The sequence below is a fragment of the Gopherus evgoodei genome, chromosome 17 (assembly GCF_007399415.2).
Source record: "Gopherus evgoodei ecotype Sinaloan lineage chromosome 17, rGopEvg1_v1.p, whole genome shotgun sequence".
In the NCBI taxonomy this organism is placed as follows: domain Eukaryota; kingdom Metazoa; phylum Chordata; order Testudines; family Testudinidae; genus Gopherus; species Gopherus evgoodei.
Genome location: NC_044338.1, coordinates 15,956,804 through 15,974,782, shown reverse-complemented (window position 1 = coordinate 15,974,782; position 17,979 = coordinate 15,956,804). Strand labels below are relative to the sequence as shown.

The following is a 17,979-nucleotide window of genomic DNA, read 5'->3' as shown; positions in this document are numbered from 1 at the left end:
TGTATAATGTAACACCCCTTCATGCTATATTTACTCACAAAAGTAGTCACAGTAATTTGCAGATAGCTGAAACATGTTTACTCCCCCTCAGAATCTGTGTGGGGTGTGTTCAGTACTCTGTTGCTACACTCGTCACTGTCACAGTTGCATGCATTGGAGCACATGAAATCTTCCCTGTGGCCTTTCCACCTCCTTGTTGCACAGGTACTCTCACCGCTGCACTGCCCAGAAGTAAGGATGGCTTCTGGGGCAAGTGGCAGCACCATCAGTTTAGGAACAAGATGACCTGGGTTAGTTATCAGTCATCCATTGTTGACGCGACACATGAAGATATTGTACTGTTGCATGAGCCTAACTGATAATTTGCACATTTCAGGTGCTGCCTGAAGGAACCATTGTTGGCGGCAGTTTCTCACTGGTTTTGTTCTCAGCAAACAACTCATAGTGCACATTATGCAGAGATGCTTGCTGCTTACCACTGTAAAATAAAAATACCGGTGAGACGTAGGCTGCTGACTGAAAAAGCTGCAGTTACCTACCTTCAAATCTTGCTAGTGCTACTGAGCAAAAGCTACTTGATTCAGCTACTGCTTATATATATATAATACACACACACACACACACACACAGATATACTATCTCATAGAGCTGGAAGGAACCCTGAAAGGTCATTGAGTCCAGTCCCCTGCCTTCACTAGCAGGACCAAGTACTGATTTTTGCCCCAGATCCCTGAGTGGCCCCTCAGGGATTGAACTCACAAGCCTGGGTTTAACAGGCCAATGCTCAAACCACTGAGCTATCCCTCCACCCTTCATTAACACTCTGGTTACATCAGGTCTGTCAATGCCCTGAATTCAGAGTAGTGGTCCTAATGTATAAATCACCAACAGGCAGAGATTTGGTTCCCTCCTAGACTGTTGTATCATCTTTGAGGAGTGATCAGATCTGAGTGTTTCTGCCCAGTGTAGGCAATGGGAGCAAGCAGATAAATGACAGCATGCAGGTGGGTTACTGAAACACTGCAGCTGATATTTCGTGCTTGTTCTTGGGATGGAAAGAAATCACTTTTGCACAAAGCGAGGGGAAAATTATCAGTGTGCACAATGAACGTATCTTACTAGCCTTCCCCTGAGCTGGCCAACCCATAGCTCCAACTCCAATAATCCAAACAGTAGTAGATTTTCAGTTTGGTTTTACAAAGTGGTGCTCCTGTGAGCAAGACAGGGAACGCCAACGGGTGCCAGAGCCACACACAGGCTGCAGTAGGTAAACATTCAAAGTGTGCTGAAGTTCATAGAGTCAGATTGGCTTGGAAATTTGTATGCTAGTAGAAGGTCTGTGGTACCATTTGTGGTGTAAATTTAAGGTCATGGTTAAGGGACTTCTGAGATCCAGCTCCCTCCCTCTCCCAGCGAATGAGCCGTGTTTAACGGTAAAGTGCTCCAACATGCAAACGCAGAGCCAGATTGGCTTGAGAACTGCTCTGCCAGATGAAGACCCAGAGCAGCATCTGGGCTACAGTTCTGGGGTCCCTTGGTGACTAGACCCTGCACTTCCCCCGATCTGTTTTTGCAATGGGTCAAACTAGCCTGAGAACTCCAGCAGTTGGAGCTACAGATAGCGCTGATGCAGCAGGCCTGAGCTGGGGAATGTGCTCAGCTCTTGCTAGAGGCACTCCGAGTGGAATTTGGGGAGCTAGGAGTGGGTACACTCACTCCACACCATGAGCACACATAACTAGAGCTAGAAAGGGACTTGGGTGCCTAAATCTCAGGTTTAGGCACCACCGCAGTTCACAAAACCCCTGCACAGCTGCTTCCCAACCCTGTTGGTGCTTAAGTTTTTGCTCTAAAACTTCCCTAGTCCCTGCGTTTCTGCCTGTGCACATGAATGTAAGAATGGCCTTACTGAGTCAGACCAAAGGTCCATCCAGCCCAGTATCCGTCCTATGACAGTGACCAATGCCAGGAGCCCCAGAGTGAATGAACAGAACAGGTAATCATCAAGTGATCCATCCCCTGTCATCCATTCCCAGCTTCTGGCAAACAGAGGCTAGGGACACCATCCTGCCCAATAGCCATTGATGGACCTATCCTCCATGAATGTATCTAGTTCTCTTTTGAACCCTCTTATAGTCTTGGCCTTCACAACATTCTCTGGCAAAGAATCCCACATGTTGACTGTGCATTGTGTGAAGAAATACTTCCTTTGTTTGTTGTTAAACCTGCTGCCTATTAATTTCATTTGGTGACCCCCTAGTTCTTGTGTTATGTAAAAGAGTAAATAACACTTCCTTATTTACTTTCTTCACACCAGTCATTATTTTATAGACCTCTATCATATCTCCCTTTAGTGGTCTCTTTTCCAAGCTGAAAAGTCCCAGTCTTTTTAATCTCTCTTCATATGGAAGCTGTTCCATACCTCAAATAATTTTTGTTGCCCTTTTCTGAACCTTTTCCAATTTCAATATCTCTTTTGAGATGGGGCGACCACATCTGCACACAGCATTCAAGATGTGGGTGTACCATGGATTTATATAGTGGCAATATGATATTTTCTGTCTTATTATCTATCCCTTTCTTAATGGTTCCCAACGTTCTGTTGTGTGGTGTTTTTTTTTTGTTTTTGTTTTTTTTTGACACTGCACATTGAGTGGATGTTTTCAGAGAACTCTCTGCAATGATACCGACATCTTTCTTGAGTGGTAAAAGCTAATTTGGACCCCTTCATTTTATACGTATAGTTGGGATTATGTTTTCCAATGTGTGTGTACCTTTGCATTTATCAAGATTGAATTTCATCTGAGAGTTTGTTACCCAGTCACACAGTTTTGTGAGATCTTTGTAGTCTGTTTTGGACTCAAGTATCCTGAGTAATTTTTGTATCTGCAAATTTTGCCACCTCAGTTTGCCCCCTTTCCCAGATCATTGATGAAAATATTGAATAGGATTGGTCCCAGTACAGACCCCTAGGGGATGCCACTATTTACCCCTCTCCATTCTGAGAGCTGACCATTTATTCCTACGCTTTGTTTCCTATCTTTTAGCCAGTTACTGATTTGTGAGAGGACCTTTTCTCTTATCCTGTGAGCCTCAGGCCTAAGCCCCAGCATGATTCTCAAACCATTGTGCTGCTTATCTTCCCTTGGGGGCTCAATTGGGTAGGCACCTAAAACCACACAAGGCAGCGGGGGAGGCCAGGGCCTCCTTTATGATGTTTAGCTTAATGGTTAGTGTATTCACCTGGGATCTGGCAGAGCCTGGGTCAGTTTCCTCTCCTGGCCTCAGGAGGAGTTGGGATTTGAACAGCGATCTGTCACTTCTTCTTAGATCAGTGTCCTCAGCGGAGGTGTCACTGCCTCCTAACTTTTACTCTTTGGTTAGGGCACTCACCTGGAGTGGGGGTGAGTCTGCTTTGTTTCCCCAGGCTACCGACTGAGAAGGGATGTGAACTGGGATCTGCTATCTCGCAAGTGCTGAACTAAGGGATCTTGTGAGGTGGGTTGCTTTTCTTCTCTTGTTCAATTCCCCTTCTGCCTGCCTGGTAGGATGTCAACAGCCATCTCCTAAGTTCTGGGCTAGGTGGGGTCCTGGTGTGGGGCTCCCTCAGGCTTTCCTCTTGAAGCTGTTCCATTTTAATTAGCAATTATTTGGTCCAAATAAAGAGTAAATGCTGAGCTGACCCCCTATAGTGTAGAGGTCTGGTTACTAAGCTGTGCTGCTGGGGATGGAGTGATCCTTAGTGCAGTAATGAGGACACTCAACTTGACAGATGTCTATTCAAATCCCTTCTTTTCAGGCACGTGGGGGAATTACACCAGCCTTGCCCACAGCCTGGCTGAGTATCCAAACTGCCAAGCTACAGGTTTCACAGGAGGCCTCTGCCTCCTTTCCCCTCTCCCTCAGCTGGTTTGGGGGGCATAAGGCTGGTACCTAAAAGTCTGGTTTTTGTTTTTTGTTTTGTTTTTTTTAAAAACCACCACAGTCTAGGCACCTAACACACTTAACTCCATCTTCAAATGCTTCCAGGCATGTTTGAGCTTTTTCTAAGATGTGTCTCTTCTCATCTTCAGGGAAAACATCATTGTTCATGGAATCATCAAGTACCATCCATTTCATTGGTTCATTGCCTCATTCATAAGTTTGGGGATTTTAATGTTAGAGTTATATGCTTTCCCTTTTAGAGCATGGCTGATGACTGAAGCACCCCAGTCTGAGGTCTCGAAGTTAGGAATCTTTCTCTTGATATTCAGCCTAAATTTCCCTTTAACTTCATCCCATTACTTCTAGTTATGCCTCAGTTACCACACTAAATGATTCTTCTCCATCCTGGGTAATTACATCCTTCAGTTTTATTAGACTGATATAATCTCTTCCCCACCCCCTAACCAACTCCAGGGCAAGCTATAAATATTTAGCCCTCTTACTCTTTCCTCTCCAGCTATCTGATCACTTTGGTTGCTCTTCTCTGGGCTTGTGTGCACAACAGAGCCTTTGCTGGTATAGCTTTGTTGACAGAGCCCCCAAGTGGAGGCCAAAAGGTTTTTTTGTGTGTGCCCTGGTCTAGCTACATCTCCCTGAACAATATTCACTAAACCATCAATAGCACTGTTCTGATGGCAGGTGTCTACACCATGGGTTTTGCCAGCAAAATTATACTGACCAGGGCATGTGACACCCCCCCCCCCACTTCTAGCTGACATAACTGTAATGCTGCCTGTAGAAGCTCAAGAGTGGGAGCACCAATCTCAGGGCAAACTGTTAGGAACCAGGACACAAGCCCCAGATTGGCTGTGACTTATATACTTAGATTTCACCAATCAGTTGTCAAGTGTAAACTCCTAAGGCTCTATAACAGCCTTAACTTGGAGTCAAAGGCAGTCTCCTTGGCACTCTGATCTATCTTGCCACCCACGTGAGCATGTCTCTATGACAGATGGTTCCTTACTGCAAGAGTTACAGCAATATTCAGGTTACTCTCAGTCCCAAAGGATCAGTCACTTACCCCAGGTCACCTGCACCTTAGATCTCACACCAATGACAACACTTGTAACCAAGCCTATAAAAATTATAAGAAGGTTGATTAGATAGGAGAAGGAAATGAGTTACTTACCAAGTGAAACCAGGTGAACATACACACACAAATGAGAAACAGTTATATGTTTCAAAAGATAATAGACGCTTCTACAATAAGCAAGCTCTATATGTCCTTTAGAGCTAACCCAGGCTAAGTAGATCAGGTGCTCTTATGCCTAGACAATCCTTGCCCTCTTTTCCTCCACTCCCTCCCCCCACCAGAGCTGAAGCAGTGTAGAGATGCCTAGTTCCTTTTGTTTGGTGTTTGCATCCTCTCCTGCCATGTGCTCTGAGCTGCAAGCTCAGCTGACAGGAGGAATCCACTTGCATGACTCATGGGGGGAGGGGTAGCTCAGTGGTTTGAGCATTGGCCTGCTAAACCCAGGGTTGTAAATTCAGTCCTTGAGGGGGCCATTTGAGGATTTAGTTGGGGATTGGTCCTGCTTTGAGCAGGGGGCTGGACTAGATAATCTCCTGAGGTCCCTTCCAACTCTAATAATCTGATTCTATCTGCATGGGAGGAGAGCAGAACAAGTCTTTTTGTCCTCTTTAACATCCCACAATAGTCTGTCTGGTGTTGATGGACCTTTACTGTTGGAAGGATATAACATCTTGTGTTGCAGATCAGCACTTCATAGTAATTAATCTCTCTCTCCTGTCTGGTGATTTACATAGAGTCACAGAGGCTTACAAGTATTACCTTACTGTATGGGATACAGATGCTGTAAGTTAGATTAATGCATGCAGCAACTCACAACCATTTTATAAAGCCTAAACATGTTCTTGTAGGTATTAGAATGATTTTAACCATATTAACACACAGGTGAGTCAACCTCATTCCAGCTATGTTTGCGTCAGTGTTCGATTGAGACATGGGGATTTTGGCATGAGCCGGCACCTGTTCTGCCAGCGTCACGATGTTCATTAGGGGATGTGATTTTTTTTTTTTCTTTTTTAAACACACTTCTAGCTGACCTAGCTTTGTAGTGTAGTTTAAGTCTCAGAACTCCCTCCAGCCTGTCAATATCTTTCTGGTATTGAGATGGTGATGTGGCCGCATTAGAGAGCGATAGAATGGCTATTTCCCAGTGAAACCTGCCTCTGTGTAGGCAGTCTCTTGTATTGCATTTCCTGTTGTTTGAATTGCAAGCCCCCTCCAGTTACTAAGATCCAGATTGTTGATACCCACAAAGAGGTTATGTGGCCGTACAAGAGATCCTAGTCAATCAGTGGGATGACTTGTGGCGTAAGGTACCTCTACTCACTGTGTGTAAAGATATCGCAGTCTGATCTTAAGGGAGTCGTTTTCCCTCTAGTATAATTTCTTCCTTTGATACATTTGTAAAAGGTCTTCATCTCTCTTTAACCTTTTGACTAGCACTAATTATATTTTGAATTTTTGCTGCTTTTTTCTTTTCCCGTATGGCCTAAACTAATTGTATATTCTGTTGAGATACCAACTTTCATTTCTAGTACAATATTTAAAAAAAAAAACCTTTACATCTTTGATTCCTTGTGAAGCCACATTTGCTGCTGCCTGTTCCTTGCATTCTTTTTTCCTAGAGGAATTTTTATCTGCTGTGCTTTTAAGTATGGTGTCATGAGGCTCCCTATTCACCTTCCACACTGACTTGGGATATTTTCTCCCATTGTGTCAGAGTCACAAAGCCCCCAGGTCAGCAAAGTAGTTAAGCACATGCTTAACTTCAAGCTCGTCAGTAATCCATCCAACATACTTAACTGCTTTGCTGAAATGAAAATTTCAAATTCTTTGAATGTGGGCACCTAAAATCTAATGCCACCAAACTCCTGCATTCTGTGAATTGCTTACTGAGCAGAATCCAGTGCTTGCTGTTTCCAAGCCTTTCCTATTAGCAATTAGTATGAGAGAGATCCAGGTCACCCCTTCACTCTGGTTAGGATCTTTGCTTTCTGGATCATAAACTGTCTTTTACCTATCATAGGAGCCTGTTTGGCAATGTGTGTTTATAAATACAATCTGCCAGCAAACACACACCAAGTTCAGTTTGTAGAAGTTGTTAATTTCTGATTTGTCTGTTCCTTCTTAAAGCTAAAGGCTATGAGTACGTCTTGGAACCATCTCCCATTCCATTACCACTGGACACTCCCCAGGAGACCCGGGTCTTGCAGGTGTCTTGCGGGAGAGCTCATTCACTGATCCTGACGGACAAGGAAGGAGGTACAATATCACTTCTAGTGGTGGCAAGGGACAACAGATTGCTCAAGTCTTTTCTTTTTTCTTTCCTTAAAAGCTGAACCCATACCTGACTGTATAAATATGGCACATGGAAGTGTGTGTTCAATCCTTAAAGCAGGATTGTTCAGTGGAGGGGAAGTTCTAAGCTTAAATCTTCTTTGCATTCTGCGTTCCATCTGGCACAAGATGCAGTACAAAAACATCTACAAGTATTCTAAAATATGGTTTGTTTGTCTAGCCCTGGGGCTTATTAAGTGTAGGGTATTTTGTCTTTTTCAGCTGGATGTATTTTCTAATTCAGGTTTCGAACAGCTATGGCATTTTGTTTGTGAAACCTCTAAGTGCTACTTGTCTGGGTAGAACGTTGCATTCATAAATGTAATGAATTAATGCGCCTCTATATAGAGGAACCCCTGTGTTGACTGGCTCTCAACTGTCCTGAGAATTCTTTAGCACACCAACTTCGGCGCAATATTTAGCATCCCAGTGCAGCCGTTGATCCCTGGGAGAATTGATCACTTGATTTAGTGCTGCTGTGGAAATGCTGATCTTATTTCTAAATCTCCTAGGCAACAGTGGAATGAGCTAGTCAATTATGAAGGAATGGCCACTAGCCTCCTGGTACCAGTACAGTGCATATGACATTACTGCTTAGACATTGTTGCCTGAAATGTCTTGAATCTCTCATATTTAGGTGAACCCTGGTGAGATGGTTCAAGATCATCTTGTGGGTGCTTGAGAGCTAAGCATTTTGGGTGTATGTTGGGATTTTGCAGGCCATGTTGCAGTTAGGAGCCAACATCTGTGAGAGAATAAATGTTTTGATATTAACTCTCATAGCTAAATGGAAGTCACATAAAGGCAATTGTTATTTTTCAGTCTTCAGCATGGGCAACAATTCCTATGGGCAGTGTGGCCGAAAAGTTACTGAAGGTGAAATTTACAGGTGAGAATACCCCTCCAAATTCATACCCTTTATTTTTGCATAATAGAATATATCCTATAATTAGTTTTCAATTGGAGCTAGGTGAGGAAAAGTGACTGTGAAAGGACATTGGTCAAGGTTGCCTGGTCCAAAAACTAACCATTCATGCCTGGGAGGTCTAACCCTCCACTGGGACTGTGGGTAAAGCCTCAGGGCCTGAGCACTGTGGGGTCACCATGCTCTTGAGATATAAAACAGGCATAAGCAGCTGGCTTCCTTTTCCACAGACGTTAGCAAGAAAATATCAAATTACATAAACAGTTCAAGACCAGTGTGATTTGCAGGCAGTTTTCAATCTTTAGCCTCCCAGATGGTGATAGTGCCCAGGTGTGTCAGTGTGTATATATAATCAAAATGGTAGAAACAGGCATTTGATCCTGAACAAGAAGTCCTTTTACAGCACAGTCTGAATCTGCAGCTGGGGAAGGAGCAATAGTAATAGGCACTTAAGTAGGGCTCTCTAGTGTAAAACATACTATACAGACAGTAATTCTCCAAACACTCCTGTGAGGGGAGGGCAGTATTGTTATCCCTCCGTATGTGGACAGGGAGACACAGCCAAAGGGATTCACTCACTCACAGTCACAGGTGTTGTGGCAGAGCATGGACTGGAACTCAGCAGCTGCTGGTGCCTAATTCTGTGCTTAATCCACAAAGTAACATGCTCTCTGTAAACGTAAGGAAGCCTAATCAGTATTTTAGCTTGTTGTTCTTTGATGCCTTCATGCTGGAAAGTGGTCACTTCCCAGCATTAGATGGTAACCATATTTCACGGATACTTAAAAATTCTGTTCACCAGCTGTGACAGAATCAAAATCGACCTTGCTTTGCTTGGCTCCTCAGTTGAGACTATCATTCTCTACTCTTACAGGTCTGTTTTCTTTACTTTATACTCCTTTCCCCAGTGGAGGTTTTTAGTACAGCTTTTCTCCATCCCTACTAATGTAGTGCCAGGTAATGTACTGTGAGAACAGGTAGACTAGTGCTAAATTAATTTGGAGAGGCAGTATAATCTAGTGGTTTGGGTATAATCTAGGGACTGGAATCAGGAGCTCCTGAGAGAAAAGTACCATCTCTACCAAGTAGAACTTCTATTGCTTTAGAGTAATCACTTAAACTAATCTATAAAAAGGGGACATCATTTCCCTCCCTTCAGAAGATGGAAAGTGCTCTATAGTGTTAAGTGTTCTGAGTACATGGAGAAAGGGAGTCTTCACCAAATGTTTTGCAAAGAGCGTGTCAGGGTTCCTTCCCCACTCTGAACTCTGGGATACAGATGTGGGGACCCGCATGAAAGTCCCCCTAAGCTTATTTTTATCAGCTTAGGTTAAAACTTTCCCAAGGCACAAGTTCCACCTTGTTCTTGAACAGTATGCTGCCACCACCAAGTGATTTAGACAAAGAATCAGGAAAAGGACCACTTGGGGGAATATTTTGGGGGAAATAGGACTCCAAGTCCTGCATTCCCTTTCCTGGGGAAGGCTTGAGAATAATATCCTCACCAGTTGGTACAGGTGAACAATAGAACAATCGGGTTCTTAAAAGAAGAATTTTAATTAAAGAAAAGGTAAAAGAATCACCTCCGTAAAATCAGGATGGTAAGTACTTTACAGAATAACAAAAGATTCAGAAACACAGAGGATTTCCCCTCTAGGCAAAACTTGAGAGTTACAAAAACAGGGATAAACCTCCCTCTAGCACAGGGAAAATTCACAAGCTAAAACAAAATATAACCCAACGCATTTCTTTGCTATTACTTACTATTTGTGCAATACTAGAGGCTTAGTCCAGATATGCTTAAGGAGATGTATTTTTCCTGCTTGGTTCCTTACTAACTTGAAGAGAACAAAACAAAGACACAGACAAAAACCTTCCCCCCACAGATTTGAAAGTATCTTCTCCCCTTATTGGTCTGTTTGGTCAGGTGCCAACCAGGTTATCTGAGCTTCTTAACCCTTTTCAGGATAAAGAGGGATTTTATGCTACCCGTAGCTGTATGTTTATGACAGAGAGCAAGCCTCTGGAAGTTTGTTGCAAACTCTTGAAATCTTCCCTTTGTTTTACCTTTTCTCTTTCTCTGCCGGTGATGTAGTGAGAGCCATCTAATTCACCGACTGCAGAAGTTTGACGGCAGGGTTGTGCAAGTAAGAGCCTTTTCTCAATCTAAAACCTGTCTGAGGATGGGGGTCGGTCAACCGATGTCTTCTAAAATGGGAAAGGGGCCTTACTGCTTGATTCTTCTTGGCTTGAGCAATTGCCCATTGCCTAACTAGTGTGATTGACTTTGCTGGGTCTGAATACCTGTGAGGACCAGATAGGAGCAGGAAACATCAGACCTTAGTTGATGGGCACCCTCTGCTGCTGAATTTCTTTGGGCTGCATTTAGGAGTGTTATCTGTTATGAGAGGCCTGTCCCTGACCATTCTCAGTCATCTCGGCTTTCTTTTTTTGTGTCTGTTACCTCTCCTTTTACCATCATCAGTTTGCAGCAGTTGGACACTGAGACCTTTCATTTGTGAAGTCCCAAGTGCTATCCAGCACCTTAACCATGAGACTATTCTCCCTGTAAATTGCCAACTAGATTCCACATAAGGTCAGATTCTAGATGAGGATTTCTAGGATTGGGTCAGGCCTAATTAGCACACATGATTACCCTGCTATTTCATGCAACTGCAGTGATTACATGCACAAAGTGGTCGGTTCACTTGCACAGCTGGCCATTTGCATGGCCATTTACCTGGATTGCATGTGCGCAGTTGGGAAAATTTGCCCCATAAAATCCACCAAGTGACCGCCTAGACAGCAAGGTAACTAATCCAGGCCAGTGGGTGGGAGAGGACCCCATTATATTTGGCCAAATTTTTCAAAAAATAAGTCCTTTAATGTTAAAAGCCTAAATCCTCATTTAGACTCTTAAAAATCACTAGCCAGATTTTCAGGTGTGCTGAGCACCTAGCAGCTCCCTGTGATATTGGTGTTTGCTCTTAGGTGCTCGCTGTTCTTGAAAATTTACCCAGTGATTTAGGAGTGACTTTAGGCTTCGCCTTTGGAAATTTTGGCCCTAGCTCAGTGATACTCAGACCTCAGTGGTTCAGGAGCCAAATTAGCAATTAGCATTACCCAAGGGAGCCACAGTTGTGTGAATTCATTGCTTAATTTACTATAGTACTAGATATTCATATTTAAACAGTATGACAGGGAAATAAAATATTTAGTGTGTGTGTATGTATAATATATAAATTATACATTAGCAAACAAGTTAATAATTTAGTTTAAGTTGATAACTTAATTGGTTAATAATAGTAAAAGCATCCAGATTGGTTAATAACTTAGATTGGTTAATAATTAAATCACACAATGTTTTAATGTCACGTGCTGCAAAGAGCGGCAGGAGACACATTAAAGAGCCACTTGCGGTTCACGAGCCTCAGTCTGAGTATCACTGGAATAGCTCATACCAGTCCCGTGACAGGTGTGGGTATTGGGATTGAGTTCCAGAACAGATGTGGAGCAGCAGAGGGACATTCCAGGTTGCTGTAGTTCTTAAGTCAAAGAATCAAATTTCACGGTGTAGCTGACATGACATGAGCCAGAAAATACCATTCTGGGGGAGGTGTTTTAGCAGTTGCGATGAGTTCTCTTCTCTTCTGTCATTCGCAGAGGCCATTTTATGATGTTGGGGTATTGCATGCTTGAGCCTCGCTGTTCACTGTGTTGTTTAGAATTCCACAACAAATTAGATTGTCACTTCAGGAGTGCTCACTACAGACAAAAGCCAAAATTCTGCTGTGTTCACCAAGGCCGGTATTGGGGTGGTTTTGACCTTCTCTCTCATATGCAGCTGTTGTATTTGCTCTGGACAGAAGGCCAAAAAATTGTCAAGTTCTGGCTAAAGAGAACAGGCATGTTGAATACAAGAAGTTCACATTCATAGGTCCGCACATGATGTCAGGGTGCACTAATTCTCAGCATGATCTGACGTAGCTTTTCACTTGCCTGTAGGTCGTCTGTGGGCAGGATCACAGTCTGTTCAGGACTGAGAGGGGCGAGGTTTACTCCTGTGGATGGGGAGCTGATGGGCAAACAGGTAGGTCTTTCAGAAAAGTGGAAGCTGAGCTGAAGTTGCTGTATAGTAAATCCAACACATACTAGTAAAAGCTTGGAACAGTGTTTGCTCTGCTCAACTGACTGTAAGACAGAGTGCCAGATATTTAATAGTGGTAGCAAGTAGAGATAAGGTACATTGCAACTGACCTGTGTTAGAACATGGTTTTGTCTTGCCAGCAAAACCTGTTTGAGAATATTTCTATCTCCAGTGCATAGGTATGGGATTGCTGTATAGTGCTTGAAATAGTCACAGCGATCCCATCTCAACGTATTGGTGAGCCCTGACATGAAACGCTTTTCTGTCCACACAGGCAAGATAAAAAGGTTATATATACAGTATATAGACAATACCCTACACGCTTGCTGCTTTTTTGAATGAGCTGAGCCTATTCCTTTTATTTTTTGGGAGGGCAGTGGAGCAGCTAGAAGGGAAATTTGAATGTCCTCTGGCCTTGCTAAGTTTTAGGCCCTGTTTGACCTTAAGACTCCCCCCACACCCATGGCGAGACATGAGAAGTGGCAATGGGGAAGGACTCTAGTTGGGGTGTGGTGGGTGGGTGTCTCCACCAGACCTCGATTTAAGTTGCTTACAGAGTCCTTCCCCTGTTCATGGCACACGAGGGATTCTCCAAGCAACAAAAAGGTCCTTCTCCCTCTTCTTCCCCAGAGAGGGGGAAAATCTGCTCCTCCTTTTGGTCACCCCCACTTTGTACCTGGTCCCTGCAGTCTCAGGGGCATCAAGGTCTGCAACTGTCATCTTCTATGCTAATCTGTCCCTGTAGCCAGGACTGAGTACAGGAATCTGCCCACCCGGTCACCACCCCTTCCTGTGGCAGACTTTCCCAAGCTGCTTCCCTCCAGGCACAGCAAGCCTCACACATGTCTGCTCAGTGCTGGCTGAGCCCAGAATTGCTCATTAGCCTCTTCTCCACTTGAGTGAGGCTGTGCCCCCTCACAGGGCGGGGTTACCTATCCAGCTCTATATTGCCTTTACCTACTGCTGCTGTCCTTGTTCCAGACTCTTCTCTCCCCCGCCCAATCCCTCAACTTGCTGTTCTTGACTGAGACTTCCTTCCTGGCTGCTTTTGTTGTCCTAGGCAGGGAGCTGTGGCCAAGGTCCTTCTCCTGAGAGCTTCTCCTGTCTCTGGGGGCTTCTTCTGAGGCCTTCCTCTGAATTGCTCCTGCTGCCCTCTAAGCTGGGTTGTTCTTCTGTCCCTCCTGTTTGGCTGCATCATGCTGCCTATTGCTTCCTCTTACTGCTCTCCCCAGTTTGTGTCCCCACTCCCAAACTAGCTTTCCATCTGGCCCCAGGCAGCCTGTCACCATACCAGCCTGCCTCTTCGCCGTGACCCACCTGTGTTTCTGAGGGGACAGGAAACGTAACTGGTTTTAGGAACCCCATCTTAGCCTGGGTCTCAGCTGGGTTTGAAACAGCATTCGCTAACACATCTATCTGCACAGGCAAGATAAAACCATGTTCTAACACAGGGGAGGGGTGGTCACAATATGTTTCACAGCAGTGTTTAAACATGGTTCTTTAGGTAGTGTGGACTGTCTTAGCCACTTCTGCAGAGCAGGACCAGACATCTGTTAAGTGGAAGTTGTTAGTTTGTTTGCATCTTTTCATTAGCGCACGCACACAGCCATTAATCACAAGTGGTGTGTGAACAAATTGTTCCACAGCAGGGGGATAGGTCCCCTGGGAGCCCTAGATGTGCTGGCATGTGCATTAGCTCAGGAGCCTGCTGAGGTAAATGAGCGCAATGAAGCAGTGTGATGACCGGTCACATCAAGCCCCAGGCGTTGTCATGTTGTCATTTTATTTTTGATCCAGATCCTGGTCTCACTCCTGAATTGTCTAGACCCATGCTATCAAGAGAGCTCATTTACTTTTTTCTAGGCAATTGGTCTGTGAGATGTTGTGAGGAATGGGAGTTCTGTGCAGTTAGTATTGTTTCAATGTGCTGAACCCACAGCACAGGTGAACAGGTCTCTCTCCCACTCAAAAGTGACCTGTTTGGTTGATTCAGGAGGGGAGTTAATTGACTCTGGTGGGAAACCTGATTGATTGGTGATAGCAATGAAGGATCTTTAAAGTGGGGAGGGGAAGTGGTGAATTGGAGTATGCATGCTTTACATAATCCATTGTATAGTAGCCTCACTGTTTTTAACAGACACCTCCAAAATACAGGGTGGCACGCATCAGTCTGAATTCCAAATGTGAGCAGAAAGATTCCTTTGTCTTACATCAGAGCTGATAGTCACTAGTCAGAGTAGGAAGTGGTTGGCTTTGTAGCAGATGGAGGAAGAACTGCTGCAACATACTTTGCTTGGAATAGTTGCATTAGCTACAGCTGCTGCTAGTTCTCAATGCATGTTTTTGGGTGATAGGCCTTCCCTTGCCTTGGATCATGGGTACCAAGGTAAGAAACTAACTTGTCTGCTCAACATGAAAGAAGAGTGTGGGGCTGGTACTAGAATGATTCATAGCAGCCCAGTCATAAGAAAAAGATGACTGGAGGGCTCATCACTGTTCACTTGAGATAAGTAAAGGGTGCTGGGCCTTTTTTAAAAAATAGCCCTGTTAGCACAAAAGCCTGGGAGATTTTGAGCACTTGCAACTCCCATTGAAAATGCAGGTTGTCAGCAGCTGTTCCATAGATTAAAGCTAGAAGGGACTATTGTGGTGATCTAAATCTGACCTCCTGCATAACACAGACCATAGGGCTTCCCTGAGCTAATTCCTGTTTAACCATCCTATTAAGATCAAGTATTTTAGTGTGGCATTATCCTGCTCTGAAATACTCTGGACTGTTAACAAAAATCAGGGGGTAGCCGTGTTAGTCTGTATCCACAAAAACAACAAGGAGTCTGATGGCACCTTAAAGACTAACATGTATTTGGTATAAACTTTCATGGGTAAAAAAACCCACTTCTTCAGATTCATGGATTTTTTAACCACAAACGCTTATGCCCAAATAAATCTGTTAGTCTTTAAGGTGCAACCGGACTCCTTGTTGTTTTTGGGGCCTGTAACAGCAGAGCATCTCTCTCTACAGAGAGAGACAGTGGAACCAAACTGTTTGATCTCTGTAATATACACGGTGGGCTCTTGAATAATGCCACCAAACTGCTAGAACATAGGATTTGAGCTGCGGTCTCCACAGGAGGCATGCTAGGGACTCATCACTCAAATCCTTGCTTTAGCCTTGAGATAACAGATCTCCAGAAGCAGATGCACTGTTTTCTCTTTTTGATGTTGCTTCCAAAGATCCAGTCTTTGGATGCCTTGTGTTGACTGGCACCATAAGGTGCATGGTGTCTGCCTTATTTCTAATATGAACAAGTACAGCATTTCATTACAGCATGTCTTTCTTTCTCTCCTTGCCAGGTGTTGGCCATTACAATATCACCAGTGTGCCCACCAAACTGGGCGGAGATATTGCTGGAGTAAATATCGTGCAGGTTGCCACCTATGGGGACAGCTGTCTGGCTGTATCTGATGAAGGAGACCTCTTTGGGTGGGGAAACTCCGAATACATGCAGCTGGCATCCATCACAGAGATGACACAGGTTAGGTCAGATGTTCCAATGTTCACTTTAAATGACTTTTTAAAATGATTTTCTATCTGCAACTCACCTGCTAGCCGTTGGGCACTATGTAAATAATGGAGCATCTACATAAAATCATAGAATATCAGGGTTGGAAGGGACCTCAGGAGGTCATCTAGTCCAACCCCCTGCTCAAAGCAGGACCAATCCCCAACTAAATCATCCCACCCAGGGCCTTGTCAATCCTGACCTGCTTCACTGTAACTGTTCTGTACATGAAGCTATAAAATAAGTAGCTATTCCCTGCTCCAGGGGCCTTTGACAACACAATCACTGTAACACAGTGACACAGCTAGCAGTGTATCTTCACCCACAATTACTAAGTCCTACCATCCAGGAATAATTGTATTGCTTGTATTAGTGTTTTGCCCTGAAAGCCCACGGTTTAGGGCTGTTTCAGGCCAAGCAAGGGAAGTATGCTCTAAAGTTGAGGGCCTGTCCTGGAGAAGGCCCTGCCAGCTTGCAAACCAGAGGTGCTCCAGTTGGAGTGCCTCTTCTGTCTGCAGCTCTGGCAGTAATCAGTCCTTCCAGTAGGCAGGTACATACCATTTAGGGTTTCATAGGAAAAAAAGCAACACCTTGAACTCCCCTCAGAAATCTAATAGGTAGCCACCACAGTTGGGAACTCTGGAATCATGTGCTCTGTGCAGGATCCCCTCCCAGAGGAGATAGGGGGCCACATTCTGCTCCAGTGTCAATCTCTAAATGGATTTAAGGTGTAGTTCCACTTGCACTAAGTCAAATCACAAGGGGACAAAGGCCCCAAAGATAACAGCTGTGAGACCCCCTGGCTTGAAGCAAATGATTTTTAACTTGTCCTGACCATTGTTGCTTCCTGGTCTGGCTGGGATTCAGCCACACCCCTCCCATTGTGAACCAAATAACAAGTGGCAGAAGGCCCCACTCAAAGGAGCCAATTTAAAGTTGTTAAAATCTTCTGTTTTTAAATTCCTAAGTCTGTCAAATGAGTTGTGTCTCACTGGCCTTGAGTTTTCTGCAAAGCCCTCCTGTTGCTTTGTCCCAGAGGGAGAGTTGATTGAAGGCTGTATGTTGTGAATTTCAACAAGAGTCCAGCACCTAATTCCTTCAAGCAACTCTGAAACTCCCAGCCATAAAGGGTAGAGACACAGCACAGGTTAACTACATGCTATACCTATAGGACAACATATGAGGGTGGGGCTGCGTGGGCCCAACTTCATTGGATAGATTTTGGATGTACACTGGGGTGACTGAGAGCAGTCTCTGGCCTAATGGAGTTGCCAAGGCAAGACACAGAATTGCTGGACTTGTTTTATTTTTGCCACTGAATCACTGCATGACCTTTGACAAGTCACATGTGTCCCCTTCTCTCCATACGTATGACAAGGATGAGAATCAATTGCACAGGGACTGGATCAGTTATTGTAAAACTCTTTGAAATCTGCAGATACACATTTTTTTTTCTAAGTTGAACACTTAGAACTTCTCTGTTTTATACTTGTCAGTCTGATGTCAGGGCTGATAGTTTCCTAGATGAGTGTAGACCCATAGCATGCATAGACTCCTTGTGATTCAATATACTTAAACATTTTAAAATATAGCTGCCGAAACCCATTAAGCATAAAATAAATTAAATTTGTCATATTTTTATATATAACCCTGAATCCTTTCCAACATCCCATCATTAATTTTAAGGCAGGAAATAATGGTGTCAGTCAACTTCTAATTCAGTACAAAGTCATCTCTTAAAATAGCCACAGCTGATAACGTCATAGCTGTATGTTGATGCTGGCTTGCTGAAATCCCCACAGAAGATGAATTGGCACTTACTGCCTGCTGTAGAGTGGGGAATTCTCCTCTGTCAGATTATAAACAATCGCTGCAAGGTGATAGCTCACAAACAAAGATTTTCATTATACCATGACTCAGTGGGCCATAAAGGCTCATGGTGAATGTTTGCCTACCCCATTTAAAAGAGATTTAGAAATCTGTAGTTTTTGAA

The 17,979-nt window shown here is 44.0% G+C and overlaps 1 protein-coding gene across 1 annotated transcript in view; it reads left to right on the top strand.

Moving 5' to 3' along the window:
• RCC1L (RCC1 like) overlaps positions 1-17,979 on the top strand; it is a 28,202-nt gene that overhangs the window by 4,252 nt on the left and 5,971 nt on the right. Inside the window, exons 3-7 of the mRNA XM_030537021.1 lie at positions 7,148-7,276; positions 8,174-8,240; positions 10,372-10,423; positions 12,282-12,366; positions 15,778-15,959. Of these exons, the coding sequence (XP_030392881.1) occupies positions 7,148-7,276; positions 8,174-8,240; positions 10,372-10,423; positions 12,282-12,366; positions 15,778-15,959 (515 nt within the window). The remainder of the gene's footprint in view (positions 1-7,147; positions 7,277-8,173; positions 8,241-10,371; positions 10,424-12,281; positions 12,367-15,777; positions 15,960-17,979) is intronic.